This window comes from Vespula vulgaris, chromosome 12 (assembly GCF_905475345.1).
Source record: "Vespula vulgaris chromosome 12, iyVesVulg1.1, whole genome shotgun sequence".
Lineage (NCBI taxonomy): Eukaryota > Metazoa > Arthropoda > Insecta > Hymenoptera > Vespidae > Vespula > Vespula vulgaris.
The window spans coordinates 51,679-74,276 of NC_066597.1; the positions used below are offsets into that span (position 1 = coordinate 51,679).

General features: G+C 42.6%; 2 protein-coding genes across 13 annotated transcripts in view; one reads left to right on the forward strand and one right to left on the reverse strand.

The window, feature by feature from the left end:
* The first annotated feature begins 122 nt into the window (after positions 1–122).
* On the forward strand, positions 123–3,420 carry LOC127068121 (galactosylgalactosylxylosylprotein 3-beta-glucuronosyltransferase I). Of its 4 annotated transcripts, none has more exons than XM_051003864.1 (5): positions 123–423; positions 932–1,476; positions 1,530–1,826; positions 1,913–2,005; positions 3,103–3,420. In XM_051003864.1, the coding sequence occupies exons 1-5, from the start codon at positions 324–326 to the stop codon at positions 3,202–3,204; spliced, it is 1,137 nt and encodes a 378-aa protein (XP_050859821.1). In that variant the 5' UTR covers positions 123–323; the 3' UTR covers positions 3,205–3,420. The 4 variants fall into 4 exon arrangements, 3 of the variants coding, with proteins under 3 accessions (XP_050859821.1, XP_050859822.1, XP_050859823.1); XR_007782824.1 differs by having other exon boundaries at positions 129–423; positions 1,913–2,281; XM_051003865.1 differs by having other exon boundaries at positions 129–423; positions 932–1,452.
* LOC127068105 (fasciclin-2) overlaps positions 2,887–22,598 on the reverse strand; it is a 62,807-nt gene continuing 43,095 nt past the window's right edge. For 5 of the 9 annotated variants that reach the window (XM_051003834.1, XM_051003835.1, XM_051003830.1 and 2 more), the window contains 10 exons: positions 20,116–20,281; positions 19,339–19,362; positions 18,267–18,436; positions 17,684–17,949; positions 16,515–17,574; positions 15,929–16,387; positions 8,826–8,957; positions 8,644–8,713; positions 7,649–7,774; positions 2,887–6,236 (listed from right to left, as the gene is read on the reverse strand). In XM_051003834.1, the coding sequence (XP_050859791.1) occupies positions 6,095–6,236; positions 7,649–7,774; positions 8,644–8,713; positions 8,826–8,957; positions 15,929–16,387; positions 16,515–17,574; positions 17,684–17,949; positions 18,267–18,436; positions 19,339–19,362; positions 20,116–20,159 (2,493 nt within the window). In that variant the 5' untranslated portion in view covers positions 20,160–20,281 and the 3' untranslated portion in view covers positions 2,887–6,094. Of the gene's footprint in view, positions 6,237–7,648; positions 7,775–8,643; positions 8,714–8,825; positions 8,958–10,500; positions 15,180–15,928; positions 16,388–16,514; positions 17,575–17,683; positions 17,950–18,266; positions 18,437–19,338; positions 19,363–20,115; positions 20,282–20,446; positions 20,595–22,598 lie in introns of those variants that run through there. The other 4 variants (XM_051003828.1, XM_051003829.1, XM_051003831.1 and 1 more) reach the window with 4 other exon arrangements.

The following is a 22,598-nucleotide window of genomic DNA, read 5'->3' on the forward strand; positions in this document are numbered from 1 at the left end:
GAGAGAACGATCGCCGAGAAGTCCAGCTTTTCCGAGTGTTGGCCGCTGGAATTTGACTATCCCATTTATATACGTTTACGCGCATAGATACGCACAGATTCGCACGCGCATAGACGAGTGCGAATCAAAGACAGCACTCCTGGCGGAGACACGCTCGAGAGCGCCATCGCGAGCGAACGAGTCTGCAACTAATGGAAAGGTAGAGAGCAAGGAACGTACGTAGATGTCGACTCATGGTTCGAGGATCACGAGCGGCCATTTGGAAGATGACGAGGTGTGACCTAGAGATGAAGCGGAGTGTTACGTCGAGCGACTGATTTGTCATGAAACGCGTTATGCTTTTCGGATACTTGACGTACTCCTGTGGGAAGGGTTTTCTCGTTCTCTTCGTGATTAGTCTTGTCGCAGTACAGCACTTTACTTGTGAGTATGCTTGTCCGATCCGTAGGCGTACATTTTCCTCGCGTCTCCGCTTGCTGCCGCGACTGCATGCGTGCACAAAGGGGGGAGATAACGCGTGTGCACGCACGCACGCGGAGAGAGGGAGGAAACGTCACGCCACGGCCGCTTCCGCAGACAGATTCGGTGTCGAATTCGAACGGTTCGAGATAAGAGGCAAGTCGTCCAGCCCGCGTAAAGGTTAGGTGCATTCTTTGAGCTACTTTGGAGGGGAAGAAGAGAAGAAATCGCGCTTTCGCGCCTCTTTCCTTTCCTTTTTACGCGTCGCGGAGTTGGTCGCGCCAACTCGCATCGTCCTTCCGCGATGTGCGAACGTGCGATGGATGCTCCGTCGATTCGCACGTCAAACTCTCCTCTCGAAATCGATTTCGCTCGTACGATCGCTCGCGCGCATGCTCCGGCCCGAAACGCTTTTTCGAATATTCTCCGTACACGCGATTTCCCAAATCTCCATGTGATTTTCCTTCGACAGATTATCAGGAACTGCACAAGTGGCAAGAGATGAGGAAGGAGTTGGAATCCTTGATAGCCGTCCAACGCGAGACGCAAGACATACTGCAGTATCAAATGATGCTGCTGAGACAAAAGACGTTCGATTCGAACAAGACCGCGACGGCGAACGACAAAACGACTGTATACGCTGTAACACCGACGTTCGCCAGGGCCGTACAGAAGGCCGAACTGACGCGACTCTCTCAAACTTTTCGACTGGTACCAAACTTCCATTGGATCGTCGTCGAGGACTCGTCCGAGAGGACCAGACTCGTCTCGAAATTTCTCGAGGAGAGTTGCTTGATTTACACCCACCTAGCGGCGGCTACTCCCCCTAATTACAAGCTCGGAAAAAACGATCCCAATTGGAAGAAGCCGCGGGGGGTCGAGCAAAGAAACGCCGCTTTGCGCTGGCTCAGGAAGAATCTAAAGTCGGACGATAACGGTGTAGTGTTCTTCGCCGACGACGACAATACTTATTCCCTGAAGTTGTTCCAAGAGGTGAAGAGAGGATCCGATATCGCGGTACGCGCTCTCCTACGTTCCAGAGAAAACGATAGCTTTCCCGTTGCTTTCAGATGAGGAAGATTCGGAAGGTCGGTGTTTGGCCGGTTGGCCTGGTCGGTGGACTGATGGTGGAGAAACCTATCTGTGATAATGCTACCAATAAAGTAATCGGCTTTAACGCCGCTTGGAAACCCGACAGACCGTTCCCCATTGACATGGCAGGTTTCGCCATCAACCTGAAGCTCCTCTTGGAGAATAGCCACGCTGTATTCTCTTACGACGTACAGAGCGGATACCAGGAGAGCGAGATCCTTCGACAGATCGTCACCAGAGACGAGTTGGAGCCCTTGGCGGATTCTTGCACGAAAGTGAGTATCTCGAATTGGATCACCATTTTGTCGATAATTCTCCATTCGCAGTCGTCTACTTTCAAATGTCTCTACGCAAATTTTAGATATACGTTTGGCATACGCGAACGGAACCGCCACGGCTGAACGTCGAGCAGCTATTGATAAAGAAGGGAAAACGTTCGGATGCAGGAATAGAGGTCTAATTTTTATTTGCCAAGAAAGACGTCTTCGTTTACCTCCTACCTACGTGCCGTGGCTCGAATCGAGGCGAGCGATGCGAGCACGGACACGATTTGCATAGTCAAACTAGAGAGCGTGCCATCAAGAAAATAGTTTTGCGTACGAAAACGACGAGACGTCGTTGGTTCGTCGGGGAAAGAAAAAAAGAAAACCCCGAAAGAATACATATTTTTTATCTTTTTTCTTTGCGAGCGCACAATTTTGCGAGACGCGCGATGGGAATCGTCGATAAGGTAGGACTTTATCGTACCAACGAGTCACATAACGACTCATTATCGTCCGACGTTTCGTCAGGGCAACCCTATTTAGATATTTTTTTCTTTTTACGATACCTACTAATACTTATCGAATCGATCGCGAAAAGACAATGCAGATCCGAACAACTTGCTTTTTCTGTTCATTTAGTTTCGATCGTTCACGTTTAATTCGATCGACATCGTTTTTTATCACGTTCATTGTCAACGATTATTATCATTGAAAACAATTTATAACGTTTTTTTTACGCTCGTATCAGACGCCGCGATCCAATTTTTTCCAACTTGTGTTACTTCCTGATATTAAAATAAACAAATAAAGGGTATACGTGTTTACACAAAATTCCTTTAGATTCGATCATTGCGAAAACTTCGCGAGTCCTTCATCATCATCCCTTTTCTCTCCTTTGGCTTTTGGAAATGTCTTTACGTCTTTATTCGGGTACGTTTCGTCGCGTACAGTAAAAGCATACATAAAAAATACGCCTTACACCTACGAACTTTTATAATAATAATAATAATAAGAATAGTAATAATAATAATAATAATAATAATAGTAATAATAATAATGGTAATAATAATGGTAATAATAATAATAATAATAATAACAATAATAATAATAATAATAATAATAATAATAATAGTAGTAGTAGTAGTAGTATTAGTAGTAGTAGTAATAGTAGTAGTAGTAGTAGTAGTAGTAGTAGTAGCAGTAGTACTAGTGATGATGATAATCGTTAATATTCTTTTTTAAACTGAAAGCTGCGCAGTAATATTTTTTGTCCTCTTTTGGTTTTCAGGGGAAGCTATGCAGAGCTACGCTCCAGTTTTCTTTTTTCGTTTCATTTGTCCCATTTTATGATCATTTCGGCGGCGGATACAAAAATCGCTTGAACGAGTAAAGTGTAACGTTGATGCCTCCTCCAATTCGAAACATCGTCGTCGAGAAAGACCAAAGAACTTCGCGTCGATCGCGATAATTTCTGTTTCGCATTTTCTTTTCGTCCTGGATCGATGTGCGCGTGTATATACATGTGTGTGTTTATACACACACGCACACACATCATCGTCTATTCTCACATGTCGTTACGAGCTAATAAAGACTTAAGAGCTAATAAGTACTTATATATTTGGCAAAACTCTTCCTTCTCACGTTACGTAAAAAAGCTACTCGCGCTGAAAGTCGCCTTCGCAAGATAGAAACGAAAAAATCAAAGTTTCGACGGATCTTTGTAGAATTTTTCGAAATCCAGTTCGAAAGAGACGATAAGTTTCTTTCTCGCCAATGCGATTTTCAGCGAACTCGCGTACAATGTTCTAATACTATCGAAACTTTCCCTAAATTTATCATCCTTAACTCTTACGGGGGAGGAGGGGGCGAAAAACGTTTACAAGCACGTAATTACAAAAACGTATCACATTTTTAACCGCGTTTTTGCAAAGAAGCCGTCTTATACAACATACTTTTAATATATACTTTTTTTTTCTTTCTTTATTATTTAGGAAGGGCAAGAAAAGTTCACGCGTGTCTCACGTCGCAAACTTTCTGTTACGGTATAACCTCGAACGTTCGAACGTTGCTTTGGGAATTCAAAGTCATCTTCATTTCAAAATTCGAACAGCGTGTATAAACTCGAACGGTCAAAGTTCTACCATAGACGCGGACTTTGTGTACAACGGGCAAATCGTTTTCGCGGAACAGGCAAGCTTACGTCCGCATTTTTATTATTTCTCCTTCTTCTTCTATTTATAATTACCGTCTTAAAAACTTACGAAACGATCCTTCGAAATGCCATCGATTACGTTCATCTTATATACGTATGTATCTAAGTATATTCGAAGAGAGGGAGAGAGAGAGAGAGAGAGAGAGAGAGCGCGCGGATTTTCTTCCGATGCCAGTTAAAAGTAAGATAAAGTAAAAACAAAAAAGTAACAATTAATAATACTAGAGAGTAGTAGCGTTTCACAAGGGTCGTACAATTCCTCTTTGTCAAGTACTTTCTCGCACGTGCATATATATTTTCTATATATCATGTATTTAAAGAAGTAGGTACTCGTCGACTTTTCCGATATCTGCAGACATTATCGAATAACGATCCTATCAACGGGCAAATTTGTTTTTCTATCGTTCATCGACATAACGTTCTCTAGGGTGGTCAATTACTTTGCGATTCTTCTCGATGTTTATCGAAAATTATCGTAAATATTTTTCTTTGAAACACGTATTAAAGAGAAACGAAAGAAAAAAAAAAACAGACGCGTTCTTACGTCGTCGTCGATATAAAATCTTGCCTTTTCCAGAGAGAAGACAATCTTCTTACTACGGAGATGTACGTAACGAGAAAAATCGTAGTTTCGCTCGCGAAACGAGATGCACGATTGAAAGAGTAATCGATAACAATTCAGAGAGAGAGAGGACGTAAAGGAAAGAGAGTCGGTCGGTCAGTCTTTGAAAGGATGAGGGATAGATAAGAGAGAAAGAAAAAAAAAGAAAGATAGTCGCGAATATGAAGGAAAATCACAAGTAACGTTGACTATCGTTTTCTCGAATCAAGGAGAATATCGAATGGATTCGAGTGTAGGTGGACAAATAGCGTAGGGGACGGGAGTAGGGGGAATAATCTTGAAAAATATATATACACGTTATACGGAGTAATGAAACTCTGCCGACCTTCTCCCGAGGAGCTCTTATTGCTCTCGTCGATGCTTCTTTTCTTCTTCCATGCTGTTTTCATCGAAAAATGCGTCTATTATTTTACTCCATTCTTTCTTCCTCGTTTCGGGAGGTCATCGAGAGAAGGTAAAAACGACAGAGCACGATTCTTATCATTTCTTCGTGCCCGATATCTCACGAAAAAAGTAAGACGATCGGCACGAACGGCGCCACGAGCAGCGCCACGAACGCACTTATGCTACCCAGCGTACTAGACTGCGCGATTATTCTCTATTTTGTTAAACAGTGCCTCGAAGCAGCATCGACCAACCGATTATCGATGCGTTCTTCTACCAACGCTCGTGATGAATTTTGTACATTCTTTTCCTCTTACTTATCGTTGCTGTTTTCTTTCATTCTTATCTTTCCTCCTTCCTCTCGTAAAACGATCGATCTACCCAACTTTGCTTGATCTCCTCCTCATTTTTGGATATACGTAGGTAATACGTTGGAAATACGTTCAGAATACGTTCCTATCTAAAACGACGATCCGTCGACAAAATTCTCTATCGTACTTTCGTTTAGCTGATTGCCCCTGCTTTTTCGATCTTTTTTTCGAAAAAGAGAAAAAGATCGTTAAGAGAAAGAGAAGTGGGAGAGAGCGAAAGAGCGAGAGAGAGAGAGAGACGTAGAGAGTAGAGAAAATTGGAATCTGGTCTAAGACTTCCTTTACGGTTTTTTAAGAACAGCTACGTTACTATTACGTACACGCACGCACGCACACTCACAACGAACGTCTCGAACGATTTTCCCTTTCTCCGAGAGATTAATCGGAATGAAAAGGCAAGAGGGAATACGAATCAAACGTAACGTCGTAAATCCAATATGAGAAAAATTATTTTGAGAAATGTTTTCGCGATAGAAAAAAAGATTTTTTCTGATACGCGTATACCTGTTATTAGGTTACGTGTATGAGCGTGGGTTCGCGAATGTACCATCATCGGAATTTATAATTTTTCGTTGAAACTTTCGAGAACACTTTTTCCTTGAACGATGCCCGAGAAAAAAGGCGTACGTAAGTATATATCGTATCTACTTTGAGAGAGGATCTTTTACAATCTAGTACGCCGGAAGAATATCTAGACGGCCGAATCCTTTCCAACGAAGCCAGTCTTCGAAACGGATCGTTTGCCATCGAAGGTGACCGACGTTTCCCTACGTAATCCAGAATCGATGATCGGTGTTATCTTCTTCTCCTCCTTGAGCGGCTCCTTCTCGTCTCTGAAAAATCCACATTTTTATTATTTCTCTCGTTCAAGAGATGGGAAAAGTTTCACGAACGAGTTGACTTTCTCCTTTTCAGTAAACACGCACGCGTGCGCGCGCGCGCGCGCACACACACACACACACACAGAAAGAAAAAGAGAGAGAGAGAGAGAGAGAGAGAGAGAGAGAGAGAGAGAGAGAGAGCGTAACATCTCACATCCATATATAATAAATTAATATAATACGCACGTATATTATATCAATATATCACATATACATGTTCTATATAACAGACACAGAAAAAATCGCAGGTGTGCCGAAAGATGCGTCGCAAGGGTGCAACATCGATGCAACGTAACGTACCGTAGTAGGTCAGAGAGAGGCATGCTAATCACTCGTGGAACGTTACACGCGCGCAAAAAAAGAAAAACAAAAAAATACAATAACTCGATTATATTTGTTTTTTCTATGCTTACGGGGAACGTGGGTGTCGCGTTACTCGCAAACGGAACAAATGCGCACCCGTGTTCGTGCGCGCGTGTGTGTATGTGGTGTCAAGTACACTCGATGAGAGCTACTTGTCAAGCCCTTTTTTTTCTTTCTCTCTCGTTCAACGTTTCTCATTTGTCCCTTTCGATGAGCGAAAATGAGAAGACGTTACGAGCGTTTATTACGACGAGTAAGGAAAAAAGAAAGGTAAGTGCGCTATCTATAATCGTAGACTAATTATTTCGAGTGTCTATCATGCAACATGGCCAAAGCTCTAGCGATATTAGTTGCTCGATTTACGAGAAGCGATGACGAATATGCTCGCGTAGATCGACGAGAAAGAAAAGAAGAAGAAGGAGGAGAAGGAGAAGGAGAAGGAGAAGAAGAAAGAGAAGAGAATAAGCCGAGCAATAACGACGAGCAAGCTAGCTGAAACTAAGAGCCGTGAAAAAGAATATAGATATATGTAGCAACGTAGAGACGATTACGACGAATCGAAAGTGATGCTCGATTTTATGACGTTTCGTGGTTGGCGGTAAAAACGAAACGTAGGAACCAAAGTTTAATGCAAAGAATCGTTCGCTCTTTCGAGATCGCTCTCGAGCGCTCTCCTTCGTCGATACGAACGTAAGTTTTCTCTATATGCATTCTTCGTTACTTTCTCACAATTTCGACGTTTTATAGACTCGCGTGATCGATAAAAAAGAGTGGAAAGAGAGCGAGAGATGGTCGAAAAGATAAGGAGGCAGAGAGGGAGAGAGAGAGAGAGAGGGAGGTCGACGACAAAAAGGAAGAAAAGGAAAAAGAAACAAAAGCAAAAGAAGAAAGAGAGGGAGAGAGATGCATGCCAAGTAGAAAACCGTGTCAGAGAGCCCTCGTAAGGGTCATCCATGCTTCTTACTGATTCACTTATATACGTATCGTCATATTTCTCTTACATGACAGTGTGTTTGACCAATCTAATGGTATTTTTTCCACTACCCGAGTCTTGGATGGCCGTCACCCCGGCGACATTGGCCATTTTTTGGTCGCAATACGGCAATGGAAACCGCCAACCGTAAAGACTACCGGTAAAGAAAAAAAGAGAAAAATGCGAGAGGATCTTTAAAAGTATTTGTCTATGTGTTGCGTTATATCTTTTTTGTTTATTTTTCTGTTTATTCTCGCGACACGTCGCGAGTCAAACTCGAAGGAGGTCGGGCTTCTATATACGGGATTCCGACTTACGTATCCAACGATCTTCGCACAGCTTTTCCGCGTGGAAGCCTTTCGCGAAAGAAATTTCTCCCCCGCACTATCGAACGAACGAGTTGGACGCGGCAAGTAAATACGTCGATCGAGAGTGGTTGTTCGTCGAAAGGAGGAAAGAGAGAGAGAAAGAGAGAGAGAGAGAGAGAGAGAGAGAGAGAGAGAGAGAGAGAGAGAGTCTTCGGACGGTGTGAATTGCAAAAACGTGATGTTACGTAGATAAATATCATGTACGTATGTATGTATATGTATACGGTATAAACTGTAGCGCCAACTTGCCAAAGCGTGAACGTAGGATGTAGATGATTTATAGAAGGGAGATCGATTCGTTCGATTATTCACAAATATTATTATCGATGCATATTTACTATTTACTCGATTTCGTTGACTTTAAATACTTTAAAAGACGTGTCCTGTCGATCCATCTATCGAGTTACATCGTCGATAATATTCGTAAATAATTATTTATTCGTTTCATTTTCTTTTCTAATTGGAATCAACGGAACGATCTTGAACGTACGTATATGCACGAAACGCAAATAGATAATAAATCTTCAAACTATCGGAAAAGTCGTTCGTACGATGCGTACGTGTGCGTGGGCGTTTGTCAAAAATGTGTGTGAAAGTATGTAAGAAAGAAACGTCAAGTTCCTCGCGCACGAGAGAATCGATAAAATTAATTTACCTGCCGAGCTTGGCGTCCTCCTCGTCGACGGGCTTCCGCCGAGATCGTTCGCATACATAATATATGATTCCTGAAATCATACCATACGTGATACGATCGAACGTGAGAACGTTCGCTCAATTTTCGATGTTACTTCTTAAAAGATAAGAAAGGAAAGTCAAATGTTTTCTCGCCGTACGTACCAGTCTTGTGCGCGCAACAGCATATCACGTCGATGATCACGATGACGATGAAGAGTACGGCGATAACGATACCGATTATCGCGGCGCTGGATATCAAAGGACCCTGATGATGTACCACCGTCGTATCTAGACCTTCAAGAAGAACAAAAAAGAAAAAATGGAATGTATCAAGAACGTTTCACGTTGAAAACTTTTGCGAAATAGTAACAGCCTTTTTCATTGCGGTTTCGTTAGTGCAAAAAGCTCGAGTGTCGCGAAATTGTTTGGTGACTGTTATCGTTGGAGACGACGTTATCATTCGCGTATTATATATGTATATGTATATGCGTGTGCGTGTGTCTATATATATATATATACACATATGTATGTATATATATATATCGCAAACATTCGCGAATGAATTTCGACCGCTATCTCCCCATCTTTATTTTTCATCTTGCATAGTAACTGCGGTCAATAAGATTCCGACGTTCCTCGCTCGTCGACGTCACCAAACACGTTCGCTTCGGACAACCGTTTTTAGTATCCTGAAAAGAAACAAGACGTAGGGTAGGGCGGACTGAGGGGGCTGGAAGAGAGGGTATTTGGTGATACCGTTGTCGGACGTAGGTTTTTGGGTACGTGCCAAAAATCCGTCTTTATCAAAGCGGCGTTTACGGAGAAATCAAAGTTAACGATGGTTTTACATACGTATGTAGTACATATCACGATTAATAAGTATGGAATATGTGATAATATAAAATAGAGGAATAGCGTACGCAAGTCAGGCGTTAACTCTTTACGAGTAGCAGTGCAGCGACAGAGACAAAAGAAGCGGTAGATCAACAACGATACAGCGACGCAACAACACAACATTGAGAGAGAGAGAGAGAGAGAGAGAGAATAGGGTTAGAGCATTGGTCGCGATAAAAAAGCTGAGAGAAAAGAAAAGAAAGAAAGGAGGAAAGGGAGGTGGCGTCCGCGTAAGGGGAGAAACGGAATGAAAAAGCTACGTTCGATAAATACGCCTATGACGAATACGTCTAGTGCGTTAATCGTTTACTTGTCTTTTTTCCTTTCTCTTTTAATTCCACTACGCCTTCGCTAATCTACGTAAGTGCTACCTTCACAGAAAAAGCATTTCCATCGAGTGCCTCCTCCCTTCTCGCGCGCATCCTCCTTTGCTACTTTCCTTATTTTGATTTATTAGTATTTTTTTTTTTTTTCTTTTAATTACAATTCACACTACTGTAGCAATAAAATGTGGTATACATGTGTGCGTGTGCGTGTGTATGCAGATAATAGTACGTGTAATGACACTACTTTGTTGTATTTTCTCTTGTTATGCGTGTGTAGTACAGGCATATTTACCGTCCTTTGCTTGTCGCGCGTTGCTTCCCGTTGGACAGTTTCGTTTTTCTTTCATTTCTCTTTCTTTTTGTATCAAAGAAAAATAATCAGGCGGTGTGTATGAGAAGCGAGAAAAATAAATAAAGGAGACGGCCGGCGAAGAAACCATCCCAAATTCGTGCAGATCTTTGGCCGAATCTTTTTTCTTTTTTAAAACTAAACTCGAGATATTCGTTTTACCCCCTATTCTTTTCCTGGTCGTTTCGATCGATCAAGGAAAATGTGAAAAATGCTGACGCACTTGACGATGGCTTCTCCCTCGGCGCGTTTTCGACGAGATCGCTCGTTCTTTTTTTCTTCTTTCCTTTTCTTTATATCTCTTTTCCTTGGTACATTCACATATATTTTCCGTTCGTTTTGCGTCTAATATTTACAATATTTTGCACGTTCCGCAGAAAGGAAAATGACGGCTACACACACGTTTCTAAATTCTCACCATAAATACGAGCGTGTTCGTGTAGGCACTAGGCTAATACATAATCCTTAAACGCGCGTGTAAATGCTATCTAAGATTAATATTTAATACAAAGATACGTTTTTTGTACATGTTACATCATATAAGTGTTTTATATTTTACTGGAATACGACCAACGACGCATGTGCTGTTTCATCTCTTGTCGATTTTCTTCTATTTAATCTTTTCCGGAAAAGAGGACGAGATGGGTACGAACCGATGACGGATGAGAGAGAGAGAGAGAGAGAGAGAGAGAGAGAGAGAGAGTTTGAGAACATTGTACGAAAAGCGTCGAAACGAAACACGAGCAATAAAAGAAAAAAGGCGTGGACAGGAAAAAAAATAAAACATGGGATATCGAACGGATCTCGATCGTCCAGAATAAAGATAATATCCAAATTCTCACGGTTTTTTTTTTTAATCTTGCTTTAAAAACGAGGAAAAGAGAAGGCTTAAACGTGTTCTCGTCACGAATGGGAGCAAGCGTTAACCTTTCTAACGTTTCGAGCACGAATGAGAGAAGGAGAAAGGCAAACGCTATTATCGCATCAACGTCGTCATGGCACGCGGGTAAATTCTCTCTTTCTCTCTCTTTCTCTCTCGAGAAACAGAGACTTTGGACGAGAGAGCACTTTCGAAAATAGATCTTTGCGGTTTCTGGACCTACGTTTTCTACGTGTTTCTCTCTCTCTCTCTCTCTCTCTCTCTCTTCTAGTCGTCGTTAGCGCGCGAATATCACGAATCTTTCCCTTTCCTCGCCATCCTCTCCTCTATCTTTCTCCATTTCCTCTTTAAAGTGTACTATTTATAACATCGGTCGTTTCTCTACGAGAGGTCCTCGAACGAATTTGCTTTCAAGAGCACCAATGCTCTCTCTCTCTCTCTCTCTCTCTCTCTCTCTCTTACTCTCTCATCGTCGTCTGGTCATCCGTGTATCGATAAGATCAAGTAGAAGACCTTAAAAGACGATGCAACGTAGAAGCTTCGCGAATGCAACAACCTCGAGTATCTTCTATCCGCTCGAGAATAATTTTCTTGGTAGAAAGAGAAAGAAAGGAAAGACAGCTTCTTCATTAGCAGGAATGATTCCTCCAACTTTTTCAACGAGATACGTCTCCAATTGTCCGTTATATACGCTACAAGCTATATTAAAATTTCAACCAAAGTTCGTACAATGATCGACACTGGATCTTTCTCTTTCTCCCTAGATATTTATACAAGTGCGTATTTATATACATACACACATACATATATACATGTATGTATGTATATTTCTACCATCATTCTCGAATATGCTATCCTCGGCAAATCGATCATAAATTTTTTAACAGCCAAGGATACACATACGTACATACATACACGCACACAAATTTTATATATGTATGTATGTATGTGTACGTGCGCGCGCGCTTGCGTGAATCCGCACGAGCAACACCCGTGGTGACATCAAAGTAGAAATCGAAGTAAAAGGAAAACTAAAAATGCACGAACGAACGAACGAACGAACGAACGAACGAAACAAAAAAATGATAGTACGAGATTAAAAAGAGAGAGAAAGCAGCGCATGCCATGCGAGATGGTGTGGTGGCCTTTAATATACATATGTATATGTATGTATATATCCAAAAATCCAGGCACACTCGAATAAATAATGACTTATTTCGTATACGTATACACTAAGGAAAAAGAAATAAAAAGATTCGCAATGATCGTCATCGACGAAAATCTCGACGTCGCTATATTTCGTATTAGATTAGGCACTTGGGTAAAGTCGATAGAGATCGAGACAAATTTCGAACACCAATGGACGAGATTTTCGTTTCGAGTCGTGCTTCGATCAATTTATCTCAATTCGATCGCACTGTTTCTCGTCAATCGAGAGAAAAATTGATCTTTGCTGTAACAACTAACAATGGTTGTAATAGTAATGGTAATGATAATGGTATTGGTAATTGGTAATACTAATGATAATATGTTGTAATAATACAATGGTACAATATCAACAGATATTATGATAATATAATGATAATAAAAATCATAATAATAATAGATTTATAATAACTACTTAAAAAGACGATAAGAATGATGATGAACATAATAATGTTACTTATGCGTCGTAATGATGTTGATGATGATGGTGATGATGACGATGATGATGATGATGATAATGATAATAATAATAGTAATAATAGTAATAGTAGTAGTAGTAGTAGTAATAATAATAACAATAATAATAATAATAATAGTAATAGTAGTAATAATAATAATAATAATAATAATAATAATAATAATAATAATAATAATAATAATAATAATAATAATAATAATAATAATAATAACACATAGACCATGCGCACTAAACACGTATTTTCCAAAGACTAATTAAGCAAAACTAATGACTGAGTAAAATCCCAAAAAAAAGAAAAAAGAGAAAAAAATCGTACGCGACGGCGCGTATAAATGAGCCCACAACTAAGATGAGGAAAAAAGGAAAATATGTAAAAATGCAAGAGTCTACCCAATCGGTCGGTTCTCTCGTTCGTCTTCGTATGCGCTCGCAGGGTAACGTCGCTTTTGAGACATTCGCGTCTTGTTAACGTCGTAATAACGACGAGATCCGAGATCCGAGATCCGATTGCTTGGGGATTCTTTGGTTCTCGGGAAACACGCGCATCGTCCAGACGAGAGAGCATCGAGCCTCCTTTCAACGTTCTGTTAGGTATATGCGGATGGAGGAAAGAACAAAAAAAAAAAAAAAAAGAACTTAAAAAAACATCGCCTCGCGGAACTGCCTTTAGAGATGGATAAAAACGGATTTTTCACGTTTCTCTTGGTTGTTTTGACGTAACAAAAGGAAGAAAAATGGAGAAAGTTAAAAATTGTCTCATCACCCATTCCCTCTTTTTCTAACCGCCGAAGGCATTGCGACGTACGAATTATTTTCCAAAATCCTTACGTAATCGAGAAAGAAAGATCGCCAAAATCTGCAAATATTATCCGTCGGCTCTTCTCTTTTCTTTTTTTTCCTTTATAGCATTAGGTCAATTTAAGGTAGTAGCTTTTAGTTTCCTTAGATTCCACGTAAAAATAGAAACCTATGTGTGTATTATATATCGTATATGCACCAAACTATCGTCACGACTGTACAAAACACGTGCAACGCATGACGTGGTATAAAAAAGAGAAGAAAGAAAAAAGAGAAATAAAACAAAACAAAAAGAACAATTATTCCTCGCTTGTCTCTTATTATTTTTCGTCGTTGCGACGACGTTTCCATTGGACGAATAATTTCGAGTCTCTGTTTTGTACAAGACCGATATATTTCGTAACTAAACTATAAATTTATATTCGCGAAAGGAACGAGACGCACCTGCGATCAAAAAGTAATCCACAGCCGTGTATCGTGCCGAGCACTAATAACGCTTCGAATTGAAAAATGAAAAAAAAAAGTTCGCACGCTTGTAACCCTTCAAACTTAAACAACACCGAAAAGACATATCGTCGGCTTATAAATATCTATTAGAAAAGAAAAAAAAAAAAAAGAAAAATAAAGAAAAAACAAAAGAAGAACCGACGTACCAATAAATTTGTCCAAAGGAGCGAGCAATTAAGAACGATTATCTATGAATACGTTGTATGGGCGTATCGCACGCATATGCGTACATGCACGTATATGAATAATATACAAGCATAAAAATGCGGGGGAATAATTTGCTTTTTCTTTCCTTTTCTTTCCCTTAAACGCTATTTTCGATGCTCTACTAAATTCGGAATGTATACGTGTGCCGATAGTTTTATATCATTATTTCTATACGGACGACATACGGGACGACAAGATTTTAACGCAATCCTTTTATAAGCTCTTTTCTCGTTTTTTTTTGTTTCGCTTTTATCCGTTTTTTTTTTTTCAACGCAAATCGACGCATAAAAAATCGACGTTTCGTCGCGAAAAGAACGTACTTTTACATTTGCGACATAGCCTCTATCCTAATGTACGATGCAATCGTGTGTGCATAGCTCGTTTTCACGGGCGGATTGAAGGCCGGTACCGAAATATTTTTTTTGTCTTTTATTCGCCGAAAAAACAAAAAGGAAAAACAAAAAAGGAAGATAAAAGAAAAGGTAGAAAGAGTAATAATGATAAACGTGAATTGTCGACGGCGGTGAACGAACGAAAAAATTTCACGATAAAATGTCGTAAGCGATACGCAGTATTCGTATACGTAGACTCGTCGTATAGTAGCGGTAGAGTAGCGGTAGCGATTAGGTGCCGTAGCCTTTCGTTGTTTCGTTTTCGCTCTGAGAGAGAGTACTAAACTTTGCGTGTCATACAATTTACAGAGAAAGAACAGGAGGGAATTAATTTAATACAACGATACGGTCCTAAGAGAGACGACGATTTTAAATGTTTGAAAATAGAATCATTATCGTCGTGGCAATGGCGGTCACGGCGAGCTTGGAGGTATCCCCAGATGATACTACTGTGTAGTCCACAACGCTGCCTGTAGATTCTGAATGATAAAAAGCGTCTCTTATAAAGGTATGTTTTTTTTTCTCTTTTAGTCGGGAATGTACATTGTGTTTTTATTTCTTTTCTGTTTTTCTTTTTTTCAATTTCTTGCTTCTAACACAATCTACTACTGGGACCCAACGATCGGACAGAGATAAGAGAAACTAGACCAGATAAGAAATCTTTAGATGCATGTCTCTACGCGAGGGGCGAAGGGCCTTGATAATCATTCTCTTGCAAACAACATTCGAGCAAAAAAATTAATCGTGGGATCAGAGAGAATCAGTGACAATGCAACGTGATCGCGCCCTTCTCCCTGCTCATTTTGTTATATGGTAGAAACAGAGGCAAAAGTACGACTTTTAATCGTTAACGTAAAGAAAGAAGGGGAAAAAAAAATATATATATATATGTGTACATATACATATACATATATATATATGCACACACGCGCATATACGATACGCGTGCGCATGTACATATATGCAAGTATACGTGACATATGTTAATCGTGCGCAAGAGCCTTGTGCATTGGTTTCTCTAATGTAGATTAATATCTTTGGAGTAAAATACGTTTACGATATATGTACCGAACATTCAATAACAGTAGGTAGTAGACTATACGGAAAGAAAGAAAGAAAAAGAAAAAAAAAGATGAATAAATAAACAAACAAATAAATAAATAAATAGAGAGAGAAAAAAGAACGTAAGGGGGTGCGATCGGTGAGGAAGAAAGAGAGAAGAACTTACCCTTGGCGGTCTTGAATCTGGCGACGCCCGGCTTGCTAAATCCCATCGCGTTGCGAGCCTTAACTTCGACGCTGTAAAAATTGTCAGAGTGGAGATCCTTTAGCCAATATTTCGTTCTACCGACACCCTTGACGTTCAACGTTTTGCAAGTATCCTCCTCGGTTTGCCATTCGCCGCCGGTTACTGGTTTGATCTGACAATATCTGATCTGATACATGTCTATCGGTTCACCGTTGTCCAGTGGGACGGTCCACAAAAGTTCGTACTGATTGCTGAACATCGAAACGTCGTATTCGTTCGACACTTTCGTTATGATGGTTGGTTCTTTGGGGAAGGTCCTTCCGGGAGTAGTTTCGCGGTAAAACGTACCCCAATTGCCCTGGCCGACCTTGTTTATCGCAGCAAATCGGAAATCGTAGGAAGTTTGCGGTTTCAAGCCCTCGAGAACGTAAACGGAATCTGTCGGAAATGAGAAAATTCCATAGAGAGATCTCGGCACGTTAGCGTTTTGGCGCGAAAAGGAGAAACAAAAGAAGAGAAGAGAAGAGAAGAGAAGAGAAGAGAAGAGAAAGAAAAAGAAACTCACCTATCGACCAGGTTCTGTTCCTAGCCTCGGCCCAAGTCTGAATCTCCTCTTTGTACTGCACGACGACGCTTTTAACGGGCAAATCCGGATGAGTGGGTGGCGGCACGAGATCGAATCGAATGGTCGTGGCCGTGATCTCGGCCATCTTGGCCTGCAAGAGCTCGTTCGGTCTCGTTGCTTGCCTCAGTTGGATAACGATCTCTCGCGTGCCGTGCGAATTCGCCGCGATACACTTGTAATCCGTGTAGTATCTGCCGTCGAGCGGTACGACCATCAGTATCGAAGTCGGGCCTTTGCCGTACTGCTTGATCTCGGGCACGTTTTCGATCTTTTTGTTTCCGGCCATCATCCACGTGATCGTAGCGTTCGGTATGCTCTCGGCTATGCAGGTCAAATTGACGGGCCTCCTGTCCCAAGACCACACGGTGTTGTTCCGCATGAAAGCGAACGACGGGGGAAATTCAACGGTCACGTGGCCATTTTTATGAGCTACCCCGCCGGCATTCTCGGCCACGCACTCGTACAGACCGTCGTAGGATCTGAGAACGTCGCGGATGTTCAGAGTGCCGACCGTTTCGCCGGTCACCTCGTCGGGTTGATTGATCAAGATTATTCTGCCGTCGTCCGCCTGAGTTCCGACGACGTAAGCTTTCTCGGCGGTGTGTTTCCTCAAGGTCACTTTCGGTGGTGGCCTACCAAACGCTTTGCATCTGACGTCCACCTCGTTACCCTGTATCACCGTTACGTTCGGGAACTCCATGATCTTTGGCTTTACGATAACGTTCACGACTATGTTGCTGGTGGCCGAGCCTGCCGCGTTCGTGGCGGTGCATTGATACTCCCCGGCGTCCTCGCGATTCACGGTGACGATGGTCAAGTCGCCGGTATCCGGATTAACGGTAAAACGATCGGCGTTGGAAAGATTTTGCTTCGTAAGGGATTTCACCCAGGTGAACTTTGGCGGGGGCTTGCCTTTGGCTTTGCACTCGATGTTTTCGTTTTCTCCTTCGATTACGTCGACCGGAGTGGGTCGTTCCTCGATGATCGGACGTACGTGGACCTGAGACAAGAGAACGTCTTAAATAACGATTTGATTCGTCCTAACGCTTTCGAGGCGTCGACCAGCTCCGGATGAGCTGCGAATCAAACGGACAATCGTCAAAATTTACCTCGACGCGTATTGGCCGCTCCCGAAGTTCGCCGGTAGTCGGCACGGAGGCGCGGCACGTGTAAATACCGTCGTCGGACTCTTGAACATTTTTTATCTTTAGCGCATGGGTGTCGATGATGTAATGATCGTTCGTCTTCACCAACTCCCCGTTGTAAAGCCAATCGACGGAGGGCGAGGGTCTGGCGCGGACTTTGCAAAGGATCGAGAAATCCTCTCCAAGGATCGGGTATTGATTTTTCGGTGCGTCGTCCCAGGTAATCGCAACTGTGACATACACACACACACGCGCGTCGTTCGTTTCAATCCATTTTCTACCTCTCCTCTCTCTCTCTCTCTCTCTCTACTAACTGCGATCAAACTGTTAGCGAACCGTGGGCGATCGAAGAAGATTAAGAGAAATGAAAGGAAGAAAGGAAAGAGAAAAGAGAAAGAAAAAAAAAGAAAAAGACAGGAAGATCTTGGCGAACGGAACAGTAGCATTCGTCATCGACCTACGATTATATCGGTTGGAGAATCTTCTTCGGCGATACTCACTGGGTATCGCGCGCTATGGCGTTGCGACCAAGCTCGCAAAAACTCACCGATGGTATCGATCGTGACCGATTTATTCAGAGGCACCGAGTTGGCGTACGTCCCCTTGCAGGTATATCTCCCTGCCTGTTCCTCTTGAAGCGAGTTGAAGAAGAGCGAGAGGCTGTTGTCCTGATGCAATTCCGTATACATGGCCGGCTTCGAGTGGCCAGGCGACGTACTGCGAAAAAGAATCGTCCTCGAGAATCAGTCGGTACGAAGAAGGCGACGCTCGGCGAATACTCGAGCCGAACGATCTCGTACGAGTCGAGTTTACGGCCGAATCATCTTCGCGCCCGATGAGAGGGAGAAAGAGCGTGAGCAAGCAAGGGCACGTAGAAAAAACGTTATCGTGACTTCCCACGGTATTCGCATGGGGTATTGCATGACGAGCGTGTAACGATGCTGTGACAGGAAGACAGACAGGCATAATTGAAAATGTACCTATGGACGCGGCCAGGTGCGACGTCGCGATCGGAAGACGGCCCCCCTCGCGATACCGATTGTTTTAACCGGATACTATTGCTCGCATTTTGTAAATTCAATGACATCCGTTACGACTTACTCACGCGTCTATATGTAAGATCGAGGCCACGGTGACGAATCAACGATCGAAGAAACGAAAGATCACGAGCAGCCACGAGAATTTGTTCAAACAACGACGAAAGAAAAATGTATTCCCCGTTGAGTAAACGACGGTACGCATGCTGTTCGTTATCGCCGACGTTGAAATTTCCGAAAACACCAGTGTGTTTCGAATATTTACAAGTTTTCGAGCAAACGATAACTTTAATCATTCGAACGGAGCTCGGATGCTTCGTTAAAAAAGAAAAAAAACCGTACGATCGCTAAACGATCTCGACGAGACAGGACCCCGAACGCGCGTTTCGATGGAAAGCCGATTCGATGCCGTGCGTGATGTTCGATGAATGTGCGTGGGGCCAACTCGTTCGGGCATGTGTATTCTTTTTTTTCTTGCTAAATGTGTATGCGCTTGATAGGAAAAAGAGAAAAAATACAAAAGAAAAATTTGATACGCTATGATTACGTGTAAAAATTTTTTTTAAATATGTGTATACTCGCCTTTCGATCGGCAATACGACGAGTCTGTGTGTGTGCGATAGAAATGAAGAGAAATTCGTTAACATTAGTGTTTTCTCGTTGGTTGTCGATTCTCTGTCTGATACGTGTGGTTTTTTTTTGTTTAAGTACTGTATAGTATTAAAAAACAAGACAACGATATAATATACATACGTGTGTATATATATATATGCATACATACACACGTACGTACACACATACGATACACATAGAGGGAGAAACGGTACGCAAGATCGCAAGTGGTTATATCCACTTTATCTCTCGGTCAAATTAAATTTAACTCCGTACAGCGCGGATACGTAGTGCGGTACCTCGATTATCCAAATTCGATTACGCTTCTCTTTCGTTCGAATTCACTCATTGTCGGATATTCGCGGCCGAGTTCCCATTACCATGGAAATAGCGAAACATAATGCTGTAATATACGTGTGCCGAATAGAAGGAAGAATAATTGGGGATAATCGAGTTTCGTCCGTGTTGGAAAGAAAGAGAGAGAGAGAGAGAGAGAGAGAGAGATCTAACGAGCGAATAAAATGCTTTCCAACTTTTATCCGAGAAAAGATTAATACGTAGGATAATTATCTCTATGTATTTCGTACGCGCGTACGCATAATATGTACTTCGATGCATCGATCGTTGGACGATTCCGTACGCGCGTAGAGAAGAAGCATCCTTAATCGATGCAAACTCGCGTATTAGCGGCGTATACTCGATTGCAATTTGTCGATGGAACGATAAAAAACTATAATCGATACTCACTTGAGAGATTCTATAACGCGATTTTGCGGATCGAGCCATTGCATGTCGGTGATCAGCTTGGGGTTCTCGACGTTCGGCCTGCACGTAAAAATGTTGCTGGATCCGATCGACTTCGTTTGCGTCTCGCCACTCGGCAAAATCTCCAAAGAAGCCGCGTTCGCGTACGCTGAAAAGAAAATGGACAATTTCGTTATTACAATTCACGTTTGATTTCACCGGTTTCTTCGAGCGTCGTCGATTTATTAATTTCAACAGAGAGGGAGAGAGAGAGAGAGAGAGAGAGAGGAGTGGTAACTCTAATTGGACGCAACGTCGGAGGGTTCCTTCTTACCTAATCGAGCCGTGGCAAGTGACGGCTGTTGCCGTTGCGGAAGCGGCGCGAGCACGTAAACGCAGAGTACGGAGATGCAGATCGACGTCTCGGCGCTCATGCTCGTGACGCGATGTCTGCCATAAGCATTAGATCTCTCTCTCTCTCTCTCTCCTTGTCCCGCTCATCGGTAACGCGCGAGGCGAACTACGTTACGCGGAATGTGCGCCGGCATGCGTGCGTGCGTGCGTGACGGCTCTGAAACGTCTCCTCCTCCTTCCCCGCTCGCTCGATAATACAACCAAGACAACAGGAAGCGAGAATTAAGCTAATTAATTGCGACGAGCGAAAGTGTGCGGAATTGCCCTAACTAGGAAACGCGAGTGACCTCGCCTTCCCCCCCTCCGCCGTCTTTTGCCTAACCCGATATTGCTTCCGACGACGAGTTTCTTTTACGCGTCCGTCCCTTTACGTTTCGATCGATCCTCGCGACGTAACCCTCCTCTTTTCATCGCTTTGGCGTTCTCATCGATCCTTCCAAATTTTACGTCGAAGATGTATATGTCTTCGACGACCTTCCTTATCTTTACGAATCGTTAGGCCACGTAGGAATTATCTCGAATACTTGAAACGTAGATAGAATTAGTTTTCTTTTACGATCTCTTCGCGATACGATCCACGTGCGAGCGAAACGCGTTTGTCGCGTAAAACGGCTTCCACGGTGACTGACGTAATCGCCAATTGTGAGATAATTAAGACGGTGCCGGTCGAACGCGCCGACGACGGTAAAAATATGAAAACGTAAAAACGTCCTTCTCGCTTTTCACGTTCTTACGACCGTGCGATATCCTCCTCTTCCGCGAGTTTAAAACGCTTGGTTGGCAAGTGCGACTACGTCGTCGAGCATCGCTCGATCCCGATCGCGAGTACGTAACGTCGACGAAACGATCCTCGTAGTTTTGACGTTATCGAGCTTTTCCTCGATATAGGCGAGTTCTCGCGTGACGAGATCGAAACGAGCTAATTCGTGTAAGCGGAAACTGCTGTATACTACGTTGCTCTACCGCAATACGATAATATACGATAACGTGTTTCGCGCGATAATCGGCGGAGACGCGAGAGAGAACGACGACGGGTAATAACGTAAATTAATCGAGATTAATGCCGACGGTAAGAATTTTCCAAGGCGCGTACTTGCGTGAACCTGCAACGCATAGGCAATTACGTGTCCGTATTTTTCGTGCTCGGTATAATTGGAGGACGCGCGCACGGACGCGTTAAAGACCGATCCTCCCGTCGAAATATGTTCAAGAAAGTTTCTTAATTGGCTTGCGAAGCGTATAATACGCGTACAACAGAAGAGGATATACTCGTTCGATTAACAAATTTCTCGGTGCTTTTTGATCTGCGTCTGGGTTGCGACCGAGTACGAGATCGTAACTTAACGAGAAAATTTACATTTCGTTCGACGGGGGGCGGAGAAGAGGATTTCTGCGAGCGGTTTGATTTTGAATTTCACGAGCTCGTCGTTCTCTCATCGACCTACGAGTGGTCCTAGTAATCGAAAGAAAATGAAACGAGCAACCCCTCGTACAGATTCGTATCCTAAATACAAAGGAGGAAGAAGGTATAGTAAGAGCAAGCTCTTGGTCGTTCTCTCCCTTCCATCGCGATAACTCTACCGTCTTTCTCTTTCCGTTCTCTCTCGATAAGACTCGCAAATTCGTCATCTCCCGCTGCTGCTGCTTTGCAGCAAGAAAGAGAGATGGAGAGAAAAGTACCAGGGGTCGAGTCTCCTATGACAGGGAAGAGAAATTAATGATTTTCTTATACAGAGGGAAGAGAGAGAGAGTTTAATGCGTTTCGGAGAGCGAAATAATGGAGACGGCGATGGCGATATAGCTGGGAGCGCTTTCAAAGTCACTTCGTACGGCACGAAACATCGGAATAACCGATGGCTTAAAAAAGAGTTCGTCTTTTGGAGTCAGTCGTTAAAAAACGCACGTACGTGCGTAGATCTCATTGTCAACGCGGGCCGAGCGACTCGAAAACGATTAATCCAAATTCGTCGTTCCTACCAAGAACGATTTTACGACGCTATCCGAAGGAGGAAGAGAACGATAAGAGAATCTCCTAGATACGACGAGTACACATTTGGTACGGAGAACGTGTC